This window comes from Leptosomus discolor, chromosome 7 (assembly GCF_034619465.1).
Source record: "Leptosomus discolor isolate bLepDis1 chromosome 7, bLepDis1.hap2, whole genome shotgun sequence".
In the NCBI taxonomy this organism is placed as follows: domain Eukaryota; kingdom Metazoa; phylum Chordata; class Aves; order Leptosomiformes; family Leptosomidae; genus Leptosomus; species Leptosomus discolor.
The window spans coordinates 37,352,210-37,375,135 of record NC_141397.1 but is presented as its reverse complement, the minus strand read 5'-3'; the positions used below and the strand labels follow the sequence as shown (position 1 = coordinate 37,375,135).

The window sequence follows — 22,926 nt, the reverse complement described above, 5'->3', positions numbered from 1 at the left end:
AAGGTAAGACATCTGAATCTGACAGCTTTGTCTACCTGCCAGCTTACCTTGGTTTGGGAGAAGAGCCTTAAAATCAGAAACCTCTAGCCAGTTTTATGCTACATCAGGTTTGTTGATTCAGTACTATATTTTGACCTCTCAAACTTGCAAGTCACAATGCGTGAGTTACAGGCAACTGAGTAAAGACCCACAGAGATACCACATGAGGAAACAATTTCTGCCATTAACTACAGCTGAAGCAGCGAGAGCTGGCCTGTCACTTTTGAAACTGAAGAACAAGGAAGTATTTGTGAGAAAAAGAGATAAAATATTTAAAAATCAACAAGGTTTAGCATCCCAACTCAAGAAAGAATTGTAGCAGTACAGTCAAGTGAGAGAAAATCTGACAACACACAGTAGGACCTAATACTGCCTGTGAGAAAAGACTGGGATTATTTTGCCTTTAAAAAACACACTAGAACGCAATTTTAAAGTGTTGCTGGAAGTAAGCTCAAAATTAACAGACAGCCACGACCCACGTTGCAGCAAGAACTTCCCGAAGTACCCATGAACACGTGCTGAGCCTGCCAGCCGCTGGAAATGCCACCTCCGGCTGATCCAAGGCCAGGCAGAGCCCCGTGGGAACAACCTCGACGCAGCTGCTGCCTCGCCGGGGCAAGCAGTGACCTGGGACAGCGTCCCCTCAGCACTGCTCACCGCAAAGCCACCAGGCCTCTCCGGAAGAGCCCACCGGAAGACGCCACCTCATCCTACTGTGTTTCAATTTCTTCCCAAAGGCAGCCTCGACGCTGAACGGCCACTTGCGATGGTCACACACATTCCCCTCGCAGGCCGAGGTGCTGCCCGAGGCCCTCCCAGCCCCACTCCCCGGGGAGAAGCCCCCATTCCCGTGCCGACCTGCCCTCCGGGTCCCCGCGCCGCCCCGGCCCGGCCCAGTCGCTGGCTGTAGGCCAGACCCCGCCGCAATGGGCGACAGGCGGCGCCCGCCTGGCAGAAGGCCAGCGCCGGGCCAGGCGCGGCAGGCTCCCCTCCCCGCGCACACCCCCTGCGCCACCAGTCGCTCCACCCGCCCGCCGCCAACCTAACAGCGGTGCGGGCGAGCGCTGCGCCTGCGCGGACTCTGCGCCTGCGCACTACCGGCGCCGAGGCTGCATCCCGGAGATGGGCAGGGTAGGGGGCAGCGCGGGGGGTAGGGGGCAGCGCGGGGGGTAGGGGTTCGCGTCGCCCGGGGAAGGAAGGCCTGGGGTGGGGGGCGGTACTGGGAGGGGCAGCGGGCCGCATGCCCCGGTTAGCGGGGCTGGGATGCCCTTAGGCCTGTCCCCAGCGCCCCGCCGGGGCCGGCCCGCCCGGCTGTCCCCACCCACCGCGGGGCCGCCCGGAGCGTTCCGCAGGCGGGGTGTAAGGGCAGCGCCTGTTCAACGGGTGGCTCTGGAGCCAGGCACGGCCAGGCGGCTCCTGCGGCCTCTAAGAGTCCCAAACCTGGCTCGATTTTAAGTACCAGCAGTCTCCAACCCTGGCAGGACGGCGCTTCCTCCGGCTGGCTGCTGCGCTGCAGGAGCCACACAGGGGCGAGTTCCTGGAGTGGCACTCCAAGGAGGGCAGAGTGCTAATCAAACGATCACAAGAAACCCCTGGAGTGATGACAGTAGCTGAAGGTGGAAGACAGGTCTTACTTTCTTCCTGTTTTACCAGTTTCAGGTTTTGGCAGCATTTTGCATGCCACTAAATCCTTTATCCTGACTCTCCCAGCCCCACGAAGGTGTGGGCAAGTTGTGGCACTGATCAGGGACTGCAGGTGAGCAGGCAGCAAACAGTAAGCAACAGTTCTGTGCAGAGTTGGAGGGGACGGGGGGAGCTCTAGGTCCTCAAGCTCACTCAAGAGACTTCTAAAGGTCAGTAGCTATAAACACATGTAAATCTATAATAATATCAGGCTAGGTTTATGTATTCATCTCTGATGCATATCAGTCTGCAATTCAGTTTGATAGTGTTCTTTTCAGATAAACATTCCTGCGGTTATAAAACAATTTCAAGTGGATTAGGAAAATCAAGGTTTTCCATAACATTTTAAGCTTAATAGAAATTGGATCAAAACCAGAGCAAGCCCGTAGGCCAAACTCCAGCTGCTTGGTTGGGGATGCAGATGTCAGAAACAGTATGTGCTTTGTGTCACAGATTTAGGCCTACTCGCCTGCTACAACCATGGACAGTGAAGTGCAAAGGGATGGCAGGATCCTCGATTTGATCGATGATGCATGGAGGGAAGATAAATTGCCATACGAGGATGTTGCTATCCCACTGGTAGGTGAATTGTTACTTACAAATCCGAGTTAAGACCGGTGTGTTTATCACAGCCTCTTCCAAGAAATGCCACAGGGAGTATTGCTTGTGGTGGAGTTCATTTGTATAAAAGGTTCCTGGGATGGATCCGACTCACTCATTTCTTGTCCTATATGCCAGTCATTCCTGTGTGCATATGAGGATGGATATTTTTCTTCCCCTGACCATTTGCCAAATCTTCTCAGAACTGGAGTGCCCTTCCCATCGCATCAGCTTTGGCATCGGGGAGAAGCAGAATTGTCCTTTCCCTGTGCTGCCCCTTGATGTTACTGGTGTTTGAAGTAGTTTCCCAGTTTGTTTGTAGAACAGAGAGGATCAGTCTCATGCTGACAGTTGCAGTCTTGGTTACACTATATTTCCAGTTACTGAAATTCCATTAAAAGAAGACGAAAATTTTTCAAACCTCTTCCTAATCAGTCTGTTCCAGATACAGTGTTGCTGTTGCCAATTCAAGGACAATGGTGAACGAATGGTATCTGCAGTAGGACTCTTGCATGTGGTGCTGCATCCAACGCAGGGCAGCTACCTTTTCATCCAGTGTACAGCTGCTTGTACAGCTACGAGGCCAGAGAGGTGCAGCTAGGGAAAAGCTACCTCTGATCCCACAAAGCGTAGAGTTGAAGCTTCAGATCTCCCACACTGATGCTTTTCCTTAGGCATTTTGAAACTACCAGGAAAGCAAGAGGTATCTGAGGATTTTCCCTTTCCTTGTTCTCTCTGGTACACAAGCTTTACCGGGGCTAGCACTGACAAAGCAGTCACGCAAAGGTCCTGGGCACTAATAGGCTGCTAGTTTCTTTTAGCACAGACACACTTCCAAATTGCTAGTGACATGGCTCAAGCTTTAGACGTTACACCGCTGTCTTTTCAGAGAGGGCAAGGAACAGCTACACGCCTCCAAAATCCATATAGACGGCACACAAGTTTTCCTGCCAAGATCTGGGCTTGAGGGAATGATTTTGCAGAACTGTGATTCTTAGATACAAGAGCCCAAACTCCCCTTGCTTGGGATAACTTTTACTGGGCAGACTGAATATTATAAACTAGTTCCTTGCTGACATTTGCCTTCACCCTGTCTCCAAACATTACTGTTTCTTTCCTTACAGCAATCTCTTGAGCTACTTACAGTCACATACAGATGGCAGCCTCAGAGCAGTAAGCCTCACCAACTGACAATAGAAAGAAAGGCCCAGCTGTGGGTATAAAGATTCCCCAGGGGTGGGACTGGCTCTGATCACATAGAAAAACCAGCACAAATTCAGAGGAGACTTACTCAGTGGCATTGTAAAGGAGCAAACAGATTGGCTGTAAAGTAGTATTTGAGCCTGTCCTGAGCATCTGAGCCAGTGCTCACTCGAGAGGTTCCTGTGAACTCAAACGGGCTTGAATCATATGCTGTTTTCAAAACTAAAAAAAAAAAAATTATTTAGTTCATGCTGGGATTTCCAGAGACCTAGAACTCAGAATTTCTGCCCAAATGGTATCTGGCAGAATAACACACACTCTGTGTGACTGCACCAATACAGCAGCACAGAGAACAAATAATCTAAGGAAAGAAAATGAAATCTCAGTTAAACTGTACTTCCTCCTCACTGTGTTTTGAGCAGCTCTGTGTTGCACCTGGTAGGTTTTCTGAGTTCTACTGTTGATATAGCACAGCCATACCTGAGTTCAGCCTGTAGAAAGAGGAAGGATTTCTCACCTGCCATAGGAAAGTAACATGTTACAGAACGAGTTGTCTTAATAACAGCTATAATAACTGCAGTATCTGTATTCTTGGCAACAGCAGAAGAAACACATTCCAAACAAGCAATGGAATAATTGCATTGTACTATTATTTACTTGTTTTGCATTGGCTATATATTCTTCTTCACTGTGTGTGCAGTCTGAGTGTATAGCAAGGCCCCAGGGTCCTGGAAAACCAATTTACCTTTCAGATTAAGCACCATATTCATGTGAAAAGAATATTGTTCATAACTGGGCTTAGTAATTTTTTTAAGTGGATCAGGATGTATGATATGTATTGTTCAGATGCACCCTCTGGTCTCATTTGTGGATTTTTTTATTTACGCATATGCAGTCTAAGTATTCTGCTGCTTTCAGGAGGTGTGTTACGTGTGGAATGCATTGTTGCTTTTTTTTTTATCTCAGAATGAGCTTCCTGAACCAGAGCAAGACAATGGTGGCACAACCGAGTCTGTGAAAGAGCAAGAAATGAAGTGGACAGATTTGGCTCTCCAGTATCTCCATGAAAACATTCCACCCACAGGAAACTAGTGAATCAGTGAGATTCCACGCAGTGGCTGCATGAATGCAATATAAAAAGTACTCTCCACCTGACCATCGTTGTCATAAGCTTCTCCAAGGAGGAAACAACATTTCTGAAAAGGCTTGGATTCAAACAATGGTTCTACTCACAGTGACCAAATGCAGTTTAAAATGAGTGTGTGGCTGACACCTCAGAGCTACTATCATAATGTTTCTCTTATGTAAAATTATTTCAGATCTTCTGTTAAATTGTTCTTAAGTTGGTGCCAATTCTGATCTTAAATGTTTTCTACATGTGATAAAAGAAGTAGTTTTTACTGTCTCAAGTTGTTATTGATTTCAGAGCTCACACTGGGATCATTTCTGACTCTGAAGGCTTACATCCCAGGAAGTATTCCTGTGTATTCTGTGGCTAGAGTTCAGTCTACAAAAACCAAATAGCCCTAAGTCAGTTGTTACCATCTTGAACTAGCATGCAGCTGAGGAAGGTCGTGTGGGGCAGATGTGAAAGATTGGTCAACAGAATTAAAGAGCTGGAAGTAATCTGTAAACACAGGTGGTTATTTGAATTTAGCTCAGGATTTGATGGTGGTGGTGGATAGCATTTCCAGTGCTGACATCCTGGGTGTGTTTGCCAATATGCATACTGTAGGCAGTCTAATTTCTGCTAAAATGTGGTTACTCAAAATCATTGTCTTTTGAGGGACAACTGAGAGTTACAAGGAAGAGCCTGCCAGTCCCAGTGTACCACCCATTGAACTGAGAGCCACTTGGACAAGCTATCTCAGATGGGAAATGGAAATCTGAGGAAAGTGATGGGGAAAAGAAACAAATGGGGCTTAGAGTAACCAACTGTTACCTATTTTTGTACTGAGAAGAAAGGCAGGGCCCTCTTGATTTCTTTATCTCATATTATCTCCGATTCTCAGATGTCTTTTGCAATACGTAAAAGCCTTCAGTTCATCTTGCATGTTTCACTGTTGGACCAATTTCTTCACACCCTTGGCAGAATTTGCTAAAGGGAAAATATTTTGACAGTTTAAGATTACTGGAAAAAGGAACTGGAAGGAAAACTGTTTCAATTTATTTTCTTTTGCCAGTGCATCATAAAAACCACTTTCCTGGAGCCTGCACCTTCCAGAATCCACAGAAGTTTTTTGGTGCCTTTTTTCAGTGTTTATCCTCTTCAAAATAACAAATCCCAACTTTTGCCTGTGTGATTACCAAATGGAATCACAGCACAGTACCACAGCACACATCCTGTGGGACTGTGATTGCTGAGCTGCATGAGGATGGAGAGCTCAAGGTGCTTGTGAAAAAAATCATGTGCGTTGCTGGGTGCACGCCTCTGTCTGAGGTGTAATCCCTGCCTGCACCAGACAAGCAGCTTGCACTTGTCTGAACAAGAAGGAGCTGCAGACAGCCAGCAGGCAGAGTTAAGGATTAACCCAAGAATTAGCAAAATCAAAAAGCTTAATATCGTACAGCATGGACCAAAGAAACAGCTATGCAGCTGGGAACTGCAATAGTTCACCTCCTCCTTGGATCATCATCAGGGGGAAAGAAACAGAGCCTGTGCTTAATGAGGGGTTTCTGATCCTCCCCATGTTCCCCTTCCCTGGCCTAGGTGAGAATTCACTAAGAAAACCTTAGGCAAAGCTATCACACAGCTTCTATCCACCAGCCATCCCTGCTCTGTCTTCCCCTCCCCTCTCCCACCCCTTTACAAACTCCCCACCACCCTCATCTTTCTAATTTTGCCACTTGATCTTCCAGCTCACATTTCAGTCTTCTTTTCCTGCCCCTGACAGTTGTCTTTGCATCTGCCATCTTCCTCCTCCCGTTCCTTCCAGCAGGGGAAAAAAAAAAGCCTTTCTTACGCGAATTAGAGCTGGATTCATGAGGTTCCAGGGTGACTAAGTGTCATAGGTTAGGAGGGACGCTGGGCCACAGGGCTCAGGAAAGCCAGAGGGGCATGGGAGAGTAGGGAGCGTTATGAATGCTACCAGTTAGGGCCCTGTGAAACCAAGTGCTGGCCCTGCCCAGATGCTTATCAGACTTGCAGTGACACCTACATTCTTTGCTGCCTTTTGACATCCTTTGCAAAAGACAGAGACATGCAATAATCTCCTTAGTTTCAACACATGTAGTCAAATTGCTGCTTACAGTGTGATACCAAATCATTTGTGTCTTTGATCAGTCATTCCCCAGGTCAAACTATATTTAAAATATGGACACCTGGTAGAATAGAAGGTGCCCCACCTTTTTAAGAAGAAGCTTTAGTTGTATAACTAAAGACTGATCTTCATTTCTTGGCTGGTAACTTCCTCCTTTCACCACACCTACTGCTACTGCCAGAAAAAAAGAGAGCAAACTGTTGTCAGACAGCAGACACATGCCAAAGAAATTGTGGGAGCCTTAAAATCTTTGGACCTCTAGATCAGAACTCTAGAAGTTCCATATGGAAGTCCCTATGCTGAGGCTCTGTGTCGTGTTCATCTACCTTTTGTGTGGGGTGAAAACAGGTAAGAAATCAACCATTTGTTTTAAATGTTTTTGTCTAATATAACACACTTTCTGTGCTTTGTGGAAACGTGTATCTACCCTCTGCATTATAATTCCTGCGCAGGGTTTTTCACTAGCATTATTTATTTTGGCAAAGCAAATTATACTGGTTACATGAATGTAGTCAGCTTTAAGAGTTCCAAATGTAAAATCAGAAGTCACTTTTTTTATCTTTTCCTCACTTTGCAAACATTTCTCTTATATAAGTACTATCCATTGACACTGAAAATGTCATTAGAAATCTTCAGAGAAGAATGATTTCTTTTCAGCAGTGTCTTATATGACAGATGCGAAGGATGAATTACCATTTATGAACAATGAGCTTCATTTGATATCCCAACAGCCCTATCAAGAATCCACCTATGTAACAATAAACAAATGTACTGCCTTGTGTTAGCATACACAGGGGAGCAAGTCAAGTTATAGCTCTCTGCTTTGTAGGGAAAACAAACAGGATTGAAAAAAACCCCACAGTACTCTTATAAATACTAATTTGTATTTCATCAGGTTCTCTGGAGTAATCTTGGGGTCACATTTTGCTTAGTTTGTTAAATGTGCTGTAGGAAATGTAGTCATAAGAAGTAGAAAGAGAATTGCGTGAAAAGGCACCAAGGAAACCCAGTGAGATACGGAAGAGCAGTTTAAGAGGTAGAGGGCACGATTCCTCTGCGGAAAAGTAAGGGAAATCTTCACTAATGCTAGTGAGATTCACTCTGTGGTAGTGAAGTGTGCCTAAAGCTGAAGACTCTTTATTGATGTGTAAGACCAGTCTGTTGAAACACACTGTAAAAAGCCCAGGCAAAGTGACAGTGTTTTGAGCGTCAGTGAAACTGCAGACACAGAAGCAGCAACACACTTCTGTCAGGTCCACGCAGGGTGTTGACTGGGTGAGCAGCCCTCTCTGCGGGCTCTGTGTGGCAATACGCTCTCCCAAGTACCACAGCTAGGACGTGACTACAAATCTGACCAAGTGACCACTGACCCGCTGAAGCGAAAACCTGTTGGAACTTCACTTTGCAAGAGCACAGGCTGGTGGAGTTAAAATTCAGCTGCTCTTCTGTTCACGCAGACAGCCTCAAGATCACAGCGCCAAAAATGCCACTGTTGCAAACCCTGCCTGTCCATCCAGGACAGAAGGAAGAAAAGGCCTCCAAACACAGCCTCTAAGAGAGGAATGAGAGAGGCCAAGGGAATTCATGCCTTAAGTAGCACTGACTGGAGTAAATACCACAGAGTCTGCCTGGAACCATTCTCATGATCGCAACACTCCCACCTGGCAGTATAGAACTTCAGAATATCCATATATATATATATATATATATATGTATGTATGTATCTTCAGAACCAAGTTATTTTGAAGATGCCCCTCCTGCTGCAGTGGCACCTTGGAAGCTCATCTCAAGCTTGAGACAAAAGATGTCCAACTCCCACACAGGCACATCAGTTTAACAGATTGGTACACCCCCTGCTACAGGTGCTGAGATGTCAGAGCAGCTTGCCCAGGAAAACTGGTGTTTGCCATCCTATTTTACAGATCAGAAAACAGAGCAGAGGGAGAAAAGTAAATTGCCTGAAGCTGTTCAGCAAGCTAATGGCCATGACAGGGCTGGATGCGAGTTAATAGGACACTGGGTTAATTGCCACATTTATTCACCTTTCCTGGAGGGAAGTGGTCTGTTGGACACAGGTTAAATACAGTGTCAGGGTGCAAGTTTCCGCCTCATTTACTTGCTTGCAGAGTTAATCTCAATAAGCCTCTTGCCCCATCAGAGAAATCACGGTGGAGTTTCAAGGACACTTCCAGCCATTTGGGTAGGATTCACTGTGCTTATCAGAACGAGGAGCAAAGCCAGGATAACTGGCTGTCCTCCTGTGTCAGCTTTTGTAACATATGGTGGATGAGTCTGGGATATGCACCAGCCTGCCAGAAGAGAAGCTGGCAGGTTTCCCCCCACTATTAGCACTGATCTGATTTTGTTAATCAAAATAGAACAAATCTAACAGACTTGGTGCAGATATAACAAGGCTTTTTAAACAGTTCCAGGTATTACCAAATGCCAATCAGCTCTTTAAAAGCTCTTCTTTACCAGAAGGTTTGTGCTGTTCCAGTGACAAACACTATGCTTCTCTAGGCAAGTCTCAGCACAATGCAGGAGATACAGAAACAAATTAAGCGATCAATGCAATCTTGCACCGTATAGAAGTAATTCTTGCCTGGCATTCTGCCTGTATTACTACAGCTTCAGTAGCAGTAAAGGTAATTAACAATACTATATAATAATACTATACAATAACTAAAACAAATTCGTGTTATTAGTAAAATATAATTGTATTTCTTTATGTTGCAGTAGCACCTAGAGGACAGAGTATCACTGTGTATGCTGGTGTATATCAGCAAAAAATAACTTTTCTCTGCTAGTTACTCTTGAGATCTCCACATGAGCAGTGTCATAGCAGAACTCTCGCTGCTGCTTCTTTGGAGTATCTTGGCACTGTAATAATGTGGTAAGAGCAAGCTGGTCAGTAGAGCCACCCAGGTCACCTTTACTCTTTCAAGCAGGGCCCTGGGAGCCCTGATTGAAGCATTACAGAGGCAGAACACCCTCAATTCGAAGCCACCACTTTCAGCCGAAGTTCACTGGGCCTGGTTGAGGGTTCATTTTCCACTGCTCCTGTTCCGCTATTTGTATTTTATCATAGGCTTTATACAGGAAGGACTCCATGGATTTCAAATGTTAAAATTTATTTCTGAATTTATGGTAGCAATTTAAAATATCCAGTTGGACTTAACTGCAACATCCTTTTAGCCTATTAACTTTTATTTCTGGAGCTCTTGGGGCTTCTACAAAGTAATTAGCAGAACTACAGCAACTGAGCAGATTATTTTATGTGCTGGGCACATAGCATTTATATCACTCTCATGCTGCTGATTTCCATAGGAGGAGAAAAGGGAAAGTTGCTCATAGAAACTGAGAGTTACATCACTTAGAAATTAAAATGCAGAGTATTGGAGATTTGCTAGAGCACAATTAGCTTACAGCTGCAGGTTTTCTAAACCCTTCTACCTACTGCACAGCCCTTCAAGCAACATAGATAAGGAAGATTTCTCTAGCAACTGCAGCCTGAACAATTATTGCAGCCCAGGGCATATGTGTGAGAGACACTCTCTCTCCCACAAGGTTCTTCAGTAAGATTAGGGGGATTTGGGGCAAAGGATTGTGAGACAGGAAGAGGCTACAAAAGCTGGGAGGGCCTTCATAAGCAGTGTCTGTCTGGAGACAGTTATTCATTCCATTCCCTGCCAGTGCCCTGTTGGAGATTGTATTGGACTCTGAAGTCCCAGCTGGTGTTCTGCTGGAAAAGCAAGGAACAAAGACAGGCTTTCAAATGGCAGAGACTGTCCCATAAAGCATCACTTACATAAAATTCAGTTACTCTTCAGCTGTGTATAAAGCCATATCAGTAACATATCTCATGCAGTCAAAGGGCGTCCCATTTCGCAGTCTGAAATAGCAGGCCGCATCTGCAAATACAAATGAAACATTGAGCTGCCCCTCACAACAGCAAGATCCTCTGCAGTGTGGCAGCTCCAGACTAGAGTTACAAACAAACCATGAGGCTATCTCTTTACCCTAGAACCTGTCCAGAGCATCTGGGTGTGTTCTCAAACCAATAGAGCAACCATCCTAGTCGTTAGTCTCTAATGCCTTCCTCACACTAGTGGGATTTTTGGAGCGAGTCTGTGCCATCTCCCAGCTGCTAGTGGAAGCAGGACTGTGCTGTTTCAGGGGATGCTGCTCCGAGGTGGTGTGCTTGCTGTCTTTGTTCCAACATGGCAAGAAAACCTAAGTTTCAGGGTAACTCCAGTCATGAACATGGTGGAGAGGAAAGGAGCAGCCCTGGCTCAGCCAGCTCACAACTTATGTTCCCTGTGCCTGTGCAGGGCTGGCAGGTAGGTCAAAGCAAACACGTTGGTGCTAACCTCAGGATTGCCACACTGTGCTCTTTTCAGATACCGCAGAAACATGCCCTGCATTCACAGCTCTCAGCATTGGCAACGCTTTGATAGGGACAGACTTGAAAGTGAAGCTGCTGCTCTATACCAGACAGAACCAAAACTGTGCTGAAGAGCTCAATTCAACAGCCTCCAAGTATCTAGATGTGACCAAGAAAACTACCTTCATCATCCATGGATACAGACTTACAGGCTCTACCCCGGTCTGGATCCCTGACTTTGTACATCTCCTGCTTTCTGTAGAAGACATGAACGTCATCCTTGTGGACTGGAACCAGGGGGCAACAACTCTCATCTACAGTAATGCTTCCAGAAACTGCAAAAAAGTTGCTGAGATTCTGAAGAAACTTATTGATGAAATGTTGGTAAGTTGAACATTCACACTACGATGTAGTCATTAATGCACAATACGTAAAGGGCACAAAGGAAGTGTTTAAAAACAGCAGAATGTCTTGAAAAGAAACTCCTAAAAAGGAATACATTGATTTTTAGGAGTGCAGCTATACTGCACTGTGAAATTCTACCTCTGGACTTGGTATGATGGTATTTTGTTGCAATATTCAGTTTACACTTTAAGTCTCCACATTTCTGGATATAAAACACTACAGATACGTTTTCTCATACATAGAAACTCTATTTCCACTTTCTGGATGCCCTAAAGTCAGCTTACGTGGCTCAGCTCCAGTTCGCAGCTCCTCTAAGCTGTTGCACAGGCACAGGCAATGATGACATTGGATCATTAGGGTCACTGCGTCTGCTAACTCATTGCAGGAGACACATGAGGGCAACTGGAGTTGTACTCATGGGGCCCACGAATACTTGTTCCTGTCCACACCTGTAGTCACTGCCCCATGAAAGTAAAACCATTCCCTGAACTGTTCTCACAGGAGCTCTCTCAGGTATAGGCCTCAACCATGAGTGCCGGTTGCACTGTGGGACTTCCAAAGGTGGCATATTTACACAGAGTGGAACACGCCACGGGAAAATGTGGGAAAAGTAGGGAGATGCATTTACATTCCTCCTCCTGATATTTTTTATGCCTTTCATGTACCTAAAATCCGTGACCACGAGTACTTGTAAATCTCAGGTTGATGGAGCATCACTTGACTCCTTGCACATGATAGGAGTGAGCCTGGGAGCACACATCTCTGGCTTTGTGGGACAGATGTTTGACGGTACACTTGGAAGAATCACAGGTAAGCCCTTCCTCCGGTCGAAGCTCTTTTGCTTCGAGAATAGCTGTTCACCAGGAGTGGAGTGAGCTGCACACTACTGAAGTGATGCCATGCACGTGGTTTTGCGTTGTAGGCCTCGACCCAGCAGGCCCCTTGTACCAAGGAAAGCCACCTAGTGAGAGGCTGGATCCTACAGACGCACAGTTTGTTGATGTCATACATTCGGACACTGATGGTATGTGACATTTCTCCTCTTTACCATTATGAGGAAACCTAGAGACTGATGCAGAGCACAGGAAAGCAGGGGCTCTGGCAGGTGGCAGTGCTGGGCGGATCCTTGCTCCTTTGGCCCAGGAGGACAGTAGTCTTCTTCACTGGTGCTGTGAAGGGCTCTCTGGTCCTGTGTAGCCACTGTCATCAGCACTCCCTCGGGAGCTGCTGTTTTGCTTGCATTTCAAAACATGCTGCTGTCCTACAGCAATTACAGCCTCATGGCCCGTGAAGTACAAGGACTTAGGCACTGGTGCCTGGTGCAGGAGTGCCCTGTTGCTGCCGCCACACAGAGTCCTGCTGGAGCAGCTCCACACTAACTCCACAACGTGGCATCAGGCTGCCACCAAGCACGCAGCACCTCAAAAGCTAGTCACATAGCCCAATGCTTTGCATAGCACACCAGTTATCCCCAACCTTGTAGCACCCTGCATGACGCTTCCAGTCTTCATCCCACTTCCCACGGTCTAAACCTTCCTCTGGGGCAAACCTGGCATGTCCCTCAGCCCTCTCCTTTCCCAGCCAGTGCACAGCATGTCTTCAAATCCACCAGCCAGGCCAGCAGTGTGATGCAAACCCTCCACTCTGCTCCCACTAGCATACTACCCCTAACACTTGGCTTTCCCACCTCATTGCAGCCTCTCATCTTCCCCCAGTCCCTCCAAGAACTCGGACTTCAGCAGCACAGCAATATCCGGTGTTTCACATCCCATTTTCTCTCCAGATAGCAGTGACACAAAAAGCCAAATTTTGTACTGTCACATGCATAGACTTATTTTAGGTATTTGATACCATTACTAAAATGACACAGCTGGGTCACAGCCATTTGGCCTGCTCCCCAAACAGATTAATGACATCAATACTCCTGCACAGGCAGGCATCCTAGAGCTAAATAACTATTATTTTGTCCAGTTGGTTTCTTGGGTTTCCTTCTTCTGCATTTTACGATTTAATACTCCCTCCCCTCACTCCTGATATTTTCTTTTGTCAGGACTAGGTTACACAGAAGCACTAGGCCACATAGACTTCTACCCCAATGGTGGGACCGACCAGCCTGGCTGTCCACTGACGATATTTTCTGGTAATTAATTCTGCCTTGAATTGCACAAACACTGACAAAACTTTTCCAATCAGAAAAAGAGAAGGCAGCCAGAGAAACATCATTACTGTTCAGAAAACACATGAACACCATATTCTGGGAAAGCCATGTCAGCAATCTCTTCCCAGCACTGATGTGGCACACTGGTGTAACAGGAGTTTAGCTGATGTGCACCAGGCAGACATAGGAGTCAGGGGTGATCCTTCTGCTCTCTGTCACAAATGCAAACGGGATTAATCTTCCATGCAGAAAGTCATCAGGTAGATTTGTGCCTTCATTTTGTGACTATGTTTAGAAAACCTGTGGGATTTTTTTTTTTTTTTAATTACTTAGAACACAGACAAAACACCAAGGACTAGCAATGGCAAGAACCTGCTCAGAAAACAGGTTCAAGATGAATGTGGGACAGGCAGTTACGCTAAATCCAATGTGCCTTTCTTGGCAGCAACAGACAATGCAGTCTGGCAGGTAAAGCCCTAGTCTTGCACACAAGAAAGCTTTTTTCCTTTCCAGCCTGGCAGCAGAACTGGTTTTACAAAAGCTGGGTGGAGAATATACCTCACAGAAGAAAAGGCAGTAATGTGAACTCAACCCTTATCAGACTCGAAAGAATCTACACAGGAAACAAGCCTGGAACAAAAATCCATAGGAAATAAGGCTTCACTCATTTTGCTGCTCATGCAACAACTCACTTTATTAGTTATGTCTTTCTAAAGAGTTTTTTACATCAAAATGGAAGCCATAAGGCCATGTGCAAAACCAAAAAAAAAAAAAAAAAAAAGCAATATCCAGCTGTCACAGCTATCAGGCCCTGAGCTCAGAGAGAAGAGGAGAACACCTGAGACAGAGTAGGATCCATAACTGGATCCTCTGGAATTGCAGTAACAGTATGAACAAGTATACTGTTTTCCTGAAGCATGAAGACTGCTAACAAATATTTCTTCCCTATGATTAAGGATTGCAGTATTTTAAATGTGACCACCAGAGGTCTGTTTTCCTGTTCATGTCGTCCCTGACACAGAGCTGCAATATTACTGCATACCCGTGTGACTCCTACAGAAATTACAGGAATGGCAAATGCACCAGCTGCAAAACTTTTTGGCCTATGCCGTGCCCCATCCTAGGTAAGGATCCAGGGAAGTCAATACATCCTGAATACGCGTCTGACAAAGCTGTCCATCGTTACTGTAACTTGATATGTGACAAATGTTTTGCTAAAGGACTAACAGAACACAGTGGTTTGCAAAAGCATGTAAGTTATTTCCACTGAGGTTTTTGAGATGGTCTCTCCTTGACTTCTGCAGAGGTACAAGCCCCTGCTGCCAGCAAAAGAGGCCTGAGAAATTTCCTTGCTCTTTGTACGGTCACATCATGTTATGATCTAGAGCAGAAATCCGCATGTAAAGGATCCAGAACTAGAAAAGCCCAAACAAGACCTGGGATCTTTACACTGAGGACACAGAAACAATGAATTCAAGTCCATTAGCTGCAGAGTTTGAGGGACAAGGGCATGTTCTTGCTAAACCAGAATATTTTTCAAGACATTTTCAGCGCCACAAACCACTCTTGATTCTGAAAGGAATGGCAGAGAGGGGTGAACAAAGGGTATTTTGTTGTTTTGTAACTGACCCACAGAGGTGTCCCAGCCTGGATGTGACAGCCCAGCTTCAGGCCACCATTTCAGAAATGTCAATGCTAAAAAAACCCTGACAATTACAGATATGAACTTGCAAAGCTAAGGAGATGATTTTCATTCTGCACTGCAAAATGAAATCCTTCTTGACCATGGATACCAGATGTGGAAAAGATCAACCTTACTAAGTGCCGAACAGTAACCAGGCACACTTAGGCACTCAGCTGGCTTTAGTTAACACAAGTAAAATTAAGCCCTGGTGTAAGTCCACAGAGCACAGGAGCATGTGTCACAGCACTACCTTGCAGCTGGCAAGCAATGCACTATTTCTTAAATACTTGCTTTGTTATTTTCAGCAATTTAGTTTCTTATAGGCCTGTGCAGTAACCCTCTGTTTCATTTTCAAACTGTCATCTTAGGTTATTATGCCAATAAGTGGAAAAGCTATTTAACACAACAGAGCCATCCAGTGACGAGTATGTTTTTTGATACAGCAGACAAAGAGCCATTTTGCAGTAAGTGACTAAGATTTCCACAACAATTTTTCCTTTGTGTATTGCCTCCTTCAGCAACAGCCAAGCAGAGATGGTTAGTTGCTACTGGCATCATAACCAGCATTTTAGAACCAAATCCAGTTGCTGCTGGTTAGAATTGCATCCATCTACAGTCTTGCCATTTCATTCCTTACCTGCAAACTTGCCTGGTGCTGTGAAAGAACAGGCTCTTCTTGCTTAAAGTGCTAGGAAACTTGTTGAGAACATGCAAATGAAACATAAAAGGGTAGCTCCTAAACTGTGTTTCAAAACAACATGCCACTCTTTTGTGCAAGTAAGAGGTGTGTCAGAACAATGAGAGTCAAAGATATGCTCTGAAGTGAACAGGTAAAAGAGCTATCCTGGCCCAAAGTGAAAGGCACAGGCAAGGGGGAATCGGCAAAAAAAGATTTCACCCTCATGATCACCAACATACCAAGCCACGGGCAGGGATTATGGCCTGAGCTCCAGTGCTGGTCAACAAGTAAATTCAGCAAGTTGCAGACCACAGTAAAGAGCTCCTTGACAGAGAAAACAAATGAAAGATGCTGAGAACAGAAATGAAGGGGATTAGAGGCAGACAGGAGAATGAAAAGGCAATCTGAAAACTAACGATGAAAGGCGGTATGCTGAAAGCTGTACAGAGAGACCATGTTGCATGCCACTTGTGTAACCCTTGCTGTAGTGCTTTCCCAGACACCTCTTAATATTTCTACTAGAAACCTCTGCAAAGGAAGATGGAAGCAGGAAGGAGAAAGAAATTTTAGAGTTAAATTGAATGGGTTGTGTTAGATTGCAAATGGGAGAAAGATGTACTTCACCTGCAGCTCAGCTCCCAGACAGGCATACAGCCTGGCTTGGAAAGCAGAGCAAGCGTTCAGAGTCTAACCACACTCGCTTTCTCTCTCACCTCAGTTTATCACTACTTTGTGGATATTATTACATGGAACAAAGGCACCAGAAGAGGCACCTTCAGCATCATGTTAGCTGATGAAACTGGGAAGAAGGCAGAATCTAAAGTTAATCCGTAAGTTTTACCAATCTGATGATCTGTAAATCTTAGCAAATCACTTGGTACACTGGATGTGGGAGAAGGCAAGATACCCTCCTCTAATTTCTCTCCTGATACTTGATAGCATATGTGCCTTAGGGCTTTTCTGGCCCTATGTGATTTCCACAGGCTCCTCCAGCGCACACCAGCTGACAGCCCATCCTTTTGGTTTGGGCCCTTCTCAGTCATCTTAAGGACTGAAGTGGACAATCTCAGCCAGCAGCACAGCTGTCCTAGGCTTTCACTAAAGCAGGAGGAAAAACACATCTCCCCCTCTTTCCTTCCCTTTCCTGGGAGTGTTCTGTTCGAGCTCAGGGTGCCCAAGACAGCTGGGATGAACTTGGGCCTGAATGTAACATCCAAGTCAATTCATTCCACTCAGACAGGCAATGACTGGTGTTTGTGGGGACATGCAAATTCCTGATCGATCTAAACACTCTTCAGCCAAACAAGACCTGCTCAACTAGTTTTCCCAAGTGTCTCTAACTGCATATTTTCTCAGCCGTATCTACTTGCACTGGAGCAATCTGCACAGCTACCTGGGGTTGCACAGGAGGACCACCCTGCTCTGCCGAGCGTGTGACAGCCCACCAAGCAGCACATTACACATCCCCATGTCGTAAACACCTTTGACAGGTTAAAACTTGTCCCATTTGTCAGGCTTCCTAAAACTTCTAAACAAGGCCAGTCATTTTACGTGTTGCAACCAAGACACACTTCCAGTCACATCTGCACTCTTCACCTTCATAAGGGAAACCTTAAACCGTGGCCATACAAACTATATAAAGAATGTGCTGTGTGGCCACAGCGTTCTTGCCAGTAGCTCTGCTGCTTTTGCAAGACCGGTGCAGTTTTCATGTGTATCTCAAAGTGGAATTGGGCATTCTGTCAAAAAGGACCAAGGTCAAACCCCAGCCCTGTGAGGCTTCACACCTTTAAGCCTGTGCTATTTTCCTCTCCGGAGAAACTGGATTACTCTCTGTTAATTCTGGTCAACGCTGCATTGTTTCACAGATGCCTCTGCTGCACTTGTCTGAAGAGAACTACCAGAAATTTAGTTAGAGGCGTTAATAGCCCCAAGGTACAGTATTCCATTTGTAAAGCTACCTCAGCCTTACAGTGTTGTTACAAACAGATTTTTATATACAGCGACATATTCTGCAAACTCCATAGACGACTCAGTATTTGGGTCTGCACAGACAGCCAGGTACAAACATCATTTGGGTCTAGTCCACTCGGGTTCACAGCAGAATCACAGCGAGGATTCTGGTTTGGGACCAGAGCAAATGGCATCAGACTTCTGTGTCCCCACTTCCACCCCAAATAACTGAGTACAAAAGTAGCTGAGAAGGTTCACACCTGGAGACCTGAATCCACACCTATTTCCTGTAAAACAGAAACGAGTAAATAAATTCAGTCCTCCTCCCCTAGCACTGTTTCTAATATTATACTGAATATATTCAAAATGGTGCTATTCCCTTGGTGACTCTCTGACACCTTGTCTGCTTTATCTGTAGAGAAGCTGCAGCCTTTCAGCAGTACAACCAAATCACTTTGCTAATCGGATTTGACCAGGATTTTGAAAATGTAGAAAGAATTTCCTTGACATTTTCCACAGGATCTGTCATTGGCCCAAAATTCAAACTCAGGATTCTCCAAATGAGGTTCCGGTCACTTACAAATCCAGAAAGGTAAGCAGAGGTTTACAAACCATTTCTATTGTTGCAGACTGGACAAAAGTAAATGAATCTCCCAGATTCCTGGCCTGGCTGAGTTTGTCCAGAAGAATTAGATTTATTTCACATTTAACAATTTTTGTACACGTATTTTGGCAATAAATTCCACCTTTAGTGCACGCACACAAATCCCACAGTGAAATACCTGCATGTCATTAGTGGTCTGACTCTGACATTTTAATATTTGGTCAGGCAAGTTACCTTTGAGAAGCTGCCCAGGCTTGAACTCTGGGCTGAAGGGAAATGCAGCTCTCAGGGAAACACAGATGTACAGCCCCAAATTCGCACTTTATATCCCAGTCAATTTCTATGTCCAGTCAAACTGGGAGATCAATTTAGTCCTGGAATTCCAGTAACTGGGAGCTGTTGGCCGCTAATGCCCCAAAGCACTGATGACTGCCCACATCATGAGATACCTACCAGTTCATTTGCTGATGAGATTTCTATGGCTGCTTCAGTCGCCTTGTTAACCTCTGTCTGCTCTGTGGTCCTGCCCTTAAGCCTCCCTGATTTCTAGGGCACCTTTGGAGGATGGGATCTCTGCCTAAGCTCAGGGAGTATGGAATCTCTTAGGTTGACCTTGTGTGCAAAGACAGTATGTGGACATCAAGCTATACCATGCTTTAAATCTGGGTTAAAACAAGGATTGCATATCACAGCGAGAAGGGTAAAGCAAAAAAAGGACAGAGCTGCAGAATATGTTTCTTTGCAGTTTGTGAAGGACTGCTGCTCTTATCTTAGCCTTGGAAAAAGGAAAAGATTGTGTATGCCTAATCAGCAAAGTCCTTCTGCAGCTCCCCCTTGCTGACACTCCCTTTCTCCTGTCCTACATCTCCACAGTCACTTGCAGCCCCAGATCCACGTTCAATCTTTTAAAAAGTAGATGCAAAATGCCCAAACATTTAATCAGAGGCTATCCACTCTCTCCTAGGAGGGGCTGCTACAGGCTGTGAGCACAGTTTCATAACTATTTTAACACCACTAAGGAATCAGTCAATGCCACAGGGAGGGATGTCCTGCCCTTTCTCCTTCCCTGTTCCAGGGCTAATGTTCATGTGGCCCCAGCTGAAAGCCTAAGCATTCCCTCTGTTTTTTGGCTGGGCTAGCTCTAAGCCAGATCAATGCCTGGTCACAGCTCAGAGCAGCAGCACAACCTCTAAAGCTGACACCAGGGAACTGGCAGGAACATGCCGGTGAGCTGAAAGGACCACCCCATTCAGTGGACACAGCAGTGTGGACTGGCTTAAACAGAACCATGAACTCGCAGCCAATACCTTGGTTTGCTCGCTGATTTTTGTGTTCTCTTCCACAAGGAAAAAGCAAAAGATAACGTAGAACAGAATGAAAATAAGCTCAAGGTATCCCTGACCTCTGTAAGGCTCGAAGTCCCCTGCACTTTAGGTGGACTTCAAGCCAGTTGTCTTGAGAACAGGCCTTCTTTTATGCAAGCCTCTAACGTGCTGGAGGATGGTACAAGAAAGGCTGGTTTTCCACTTTTGGTTCGTGTTGACTGTTTTTACGCAGACCACAGCTGTGCAGATATGACCTTGTCCTGATGGAGAACACCAAAAAAACCTTTAAGCCCATCCCGTGCTGGAGCAGGAGCTAAGACCCGAATGTGTTATTTCTGAACGTCACGTCTGAATGCGGCAGCCATTCTCACAGCCAAATGGGGACTCACCTCAAGGTTCCTCGGCACCTTCTGCAGAGACCAAGCGACAACGTGGTGGGGTCAAGGCATACATTTATAAACGGGGGCTGCAGAAGTGACAAAAAAAGCGATAGCAGTCTGTGTTTTCCGAGCGCGGTCCCGCGGCGGAGCCCAGGGCAGAAGGTCCCTCAGCGGCCGCGCCCACCGCCCCGCCCCGCGCCTGCGCGTAACCTGCCGCGCTGCGCCCCGCCGCGGGGCGGGGGCGGGCCGGCGGCAGGCTCCATCGCGGGATGTGGCCGCGGCTGGCCGGGCTGCTGCTCGTCTTCGCGGCTGCCACGGCCGCCCTCTGGCTGCTGTCGGCCCGGCTGAGCGCGGGGCAGGCGCACAGGTGGGTGCGGGCGCGGGGGGCGGCGCGAGGGGCGAGGCGGGCCGGTGCTCCGGGTCTCCCTGTGTTCTCCCCCCCCCCCCCCACCTCAGGCCGCTGCGGTTCCCGTCGGACCTAGAGGAGCTGCGGGATCTGGCCGAGGCCCTGCGGGACTACGAGCGGCAGCACCGGGGCGCGGCGCTGGCCCTTTTCTGCGCTGCGTATCTCTACAAGCAGAGCTTCGCCATCCCCGGCTCCAGTCTCCTGGTACGGCCGCCCAGCGGTGCCAGGCCGGGGGGGGTGGCGCGTGTGCAGGGCGGGAGCAGGTACGAGCCCCTCAGAGGGGCCCTTTGCCCCTAGTCCCGGCGCTGCCTGCTGGGGCAAGGTGCAAGGTCGGTGCCTTGCTGGGTGAGTCACGGTCTTGCGCGAAGCCCTCGAGAAGCCAGAGTGACCGAGGCCGATGGGAGCCAGGCTGAGGGGACACGCATATGCGTCCCCCCGGGCTCTTACTGGGTGCTGTGCCCTGGCAGAACGTCCTGGCTGGAGCACTCTTTGGGCCGTGGACTGGGCTGGTGCTGTGCTCAGCCCTAACGTCTGTGGGAGCAACCTTCTGCTACCTGCTCTCTGGTGCATTCGGAAAGCAGTTCATTGTCTACTACCTTCCTGATAAAGTGGCTCTGCTGCAAAGAAAGGTAAGAACAAGCTTGGTTCAGCAGACACCCAAAATACCCCCGGGGTGAGGCTGCGTTTTGGATTGACTTAGTAAAAAAAAAAAAAAAAAGAATGCGCGCAGGAGATGCATCCTCTGACACAATCTAGGAGCAGACTGCTCTCTTGGCAGCAAGCCTGTTTGCAAAGGGGGGTGCGTGGAAAATCCCAGATCCCAAGGAAAATCAGAAGTAAGGTAATGATTGATTGGGAAGCCCTTGTGCTCCAGAACTGCCTCCACCGATCCTGTGCTGCCTTGTACAGCTGGAGGTGGTTCAGCTGTTGACCTCCTGATCTCTCATTCAGGTTAGATCCCATTTTCACCCCTTGCATGGAAGGGGATGGCTCACCATTAGGCTCCCATACATACATACATAAAGTTGCTGCTTTTCATCAATTCTGAACTGAAATTATGTTGCAGCATGTTAGAAGAAAACTTAAATTGATTTCAGTATTGTGGCCATTCAGATGTTACTGCTGTGTGAAGAGCAGAAATAATTTGGAATGTTTCTCTTGGCAGGTAGAAGAGAACAGGAGCTGCTTATTTTTCTTCTTGTTGTTCCTGAGGCTGTTCCCCATGACACCAAACTGGTTTCTGAATCTCTCAGCTCCCATTTTGAACATCCCTGTGTCCCAGTTCTTCTTCTCTGTTCTCATCGGTAAGGCCTGGAGAGACTCTGAGGGGGCAGGATGACATTGCCTCTCCTCATCACTGAGCCTTGGGTAGGATGCTGAGCTGGGGCAGGCAGTTGTGACTCTGCCGCATTTAACTGTTCGCCTTTGTGCTGCCCTTACACTCGGAGGTTTCAGAGCATTTTGCAAATATGTGTGCATCACCAATGCAGCAAAGTTTTGAATCACACCCCGTTCTTTGTTATAAAGACAGACCCCCATGTCTGGCCTTGGGCAAGGGCATATTTGAGCTAATTTTACATGGGGGGATGCTAACAGGCTTTTTTTTCTGCCGATTCTTTCAGGTCTTACACCATATAATTTCATCTGTGTGCAGACAGGAGCCATTCTGTCACAAATCACCTCTTTGGATGCTATTTTCTCCTGGGACACACTGCTCAAACTGCTTGCAATGGCTGTGGTAGCATTGATACCAGGGACCCTTATCAAGAAATACAGCAAGAAGCACTTGAAGCTGGATGAAGACAAGCATGCTCAGCTACTCAATGGCAAAAAGAGCTTGTGATGGCTTGGGTGCCTTGCAAAAACTCCAGGTCTCTGTTCCTGTGGGTTATATTCTGCATGCTCTGTGCCACCATAGACCAAGGACAATTGCAGTTTTTAATCATTCTTCTCATCTAAGAGGAGATGTGAGGTTCTTATTTTTAGTGAATGTTTAACTATGCATGTGTCTGCACGGAGAGCACTATACAGGGCTTTCTGAACACTTCAGTTAATTTGCCTGTTTCCTTTAAATCAGTCTGTATCTCCAGTGTGCCTGAGGGTGATGCCAGCCCACTGCAAATGTATTGGCAACAGAAGAAACCCCAAGAACATTAGCATCCC

The 22,926-nt window shown here is 46.6% G+C and overlaps 3 protein-coding genes across 4 annotated transcripts; all 3 read left to right on the top strand.

The window, feature by feature from the left end:
* The first annotated feature begins 1,132 nt into the window (after positions 1–1,132).
* ANAPC13 (anaphase promoting complex subunit 13) lies at positions 1,133–4,930 on the top strand. Of its 2 annotated transcripts, none has more exons than XM_086468124.1 (3): positions 1,133–1,170; positions 2,176–2,301; positions 4,492–4,930. In XM_086468124.1, exons 2-3 carry the CDS (start codon positions 2,203–2,205, stop codon positions 4,615–4,617), a joined length of 225 nt encoding a protein of 74 aa, XP_086324250.1. In that variant the 5' UTR covers positions 1,133–1,170; positions 2,176–2,202; the 3' UTR covers positions 4,618–4,930. The 2 variants fall into 2 exon arrangements, with proteins under 2 accessions (XP_086324250.1, XP_086324251.1); XM_086468125.1 differs by lacking the exon at positions 1,133–1,170 and adding an exon at positions 1,661–1,795.
* Positions 4,931–7,081: 2,151 nt separating this feature from the next.
* LIPH (lipase H) lies at positions 7,082–20,294 on the top strand. The gene is made up of 10 exons (XM_009947120.1): positions 7,082–7,133; positions 11,186–11,553; positions 12,276–12,384; positions 12,497–12,598; positions 13,625–13,714; positions 14,689–14,856; positions 15,785–15,880; positions 16,814–16,925; positions 18,467–18,640; positions 20,210–20,294. The coding sequence occupies exons 1-10, from the start codon at positions 7,082–7,084 to the stop codon at positions 20,292–20,294; spliced, it is 1,356 nt and encodes a 451-aa protein (XP_009945422.1).
* Positions 20,295–20,626: 332 nt separating this feature from the next.
* Positions 20,627–22,812, top strand: TMEM41A (transmembrane protein 41A). Its single transcript, XM_086468264.1, has 5 exons — positions 20,627–20,724; positions 20,814–20,967; positions 21,231–21,392; positions 21,929–22,067; positions 22,386–22,812. The coding sequence occupies exons 1-5, from the start codon at positions 20,627–20,629 to the stop codon at positions 22,604–22,606; spliced, it is 774 nt and encodes a 257-aa protein (XP_086324390.1). The 3' UTR covers positions 22,607–22,812.
* The last annotated feature ends 114 nt before the right edge of the window (positions 22,813–22,926 follow it).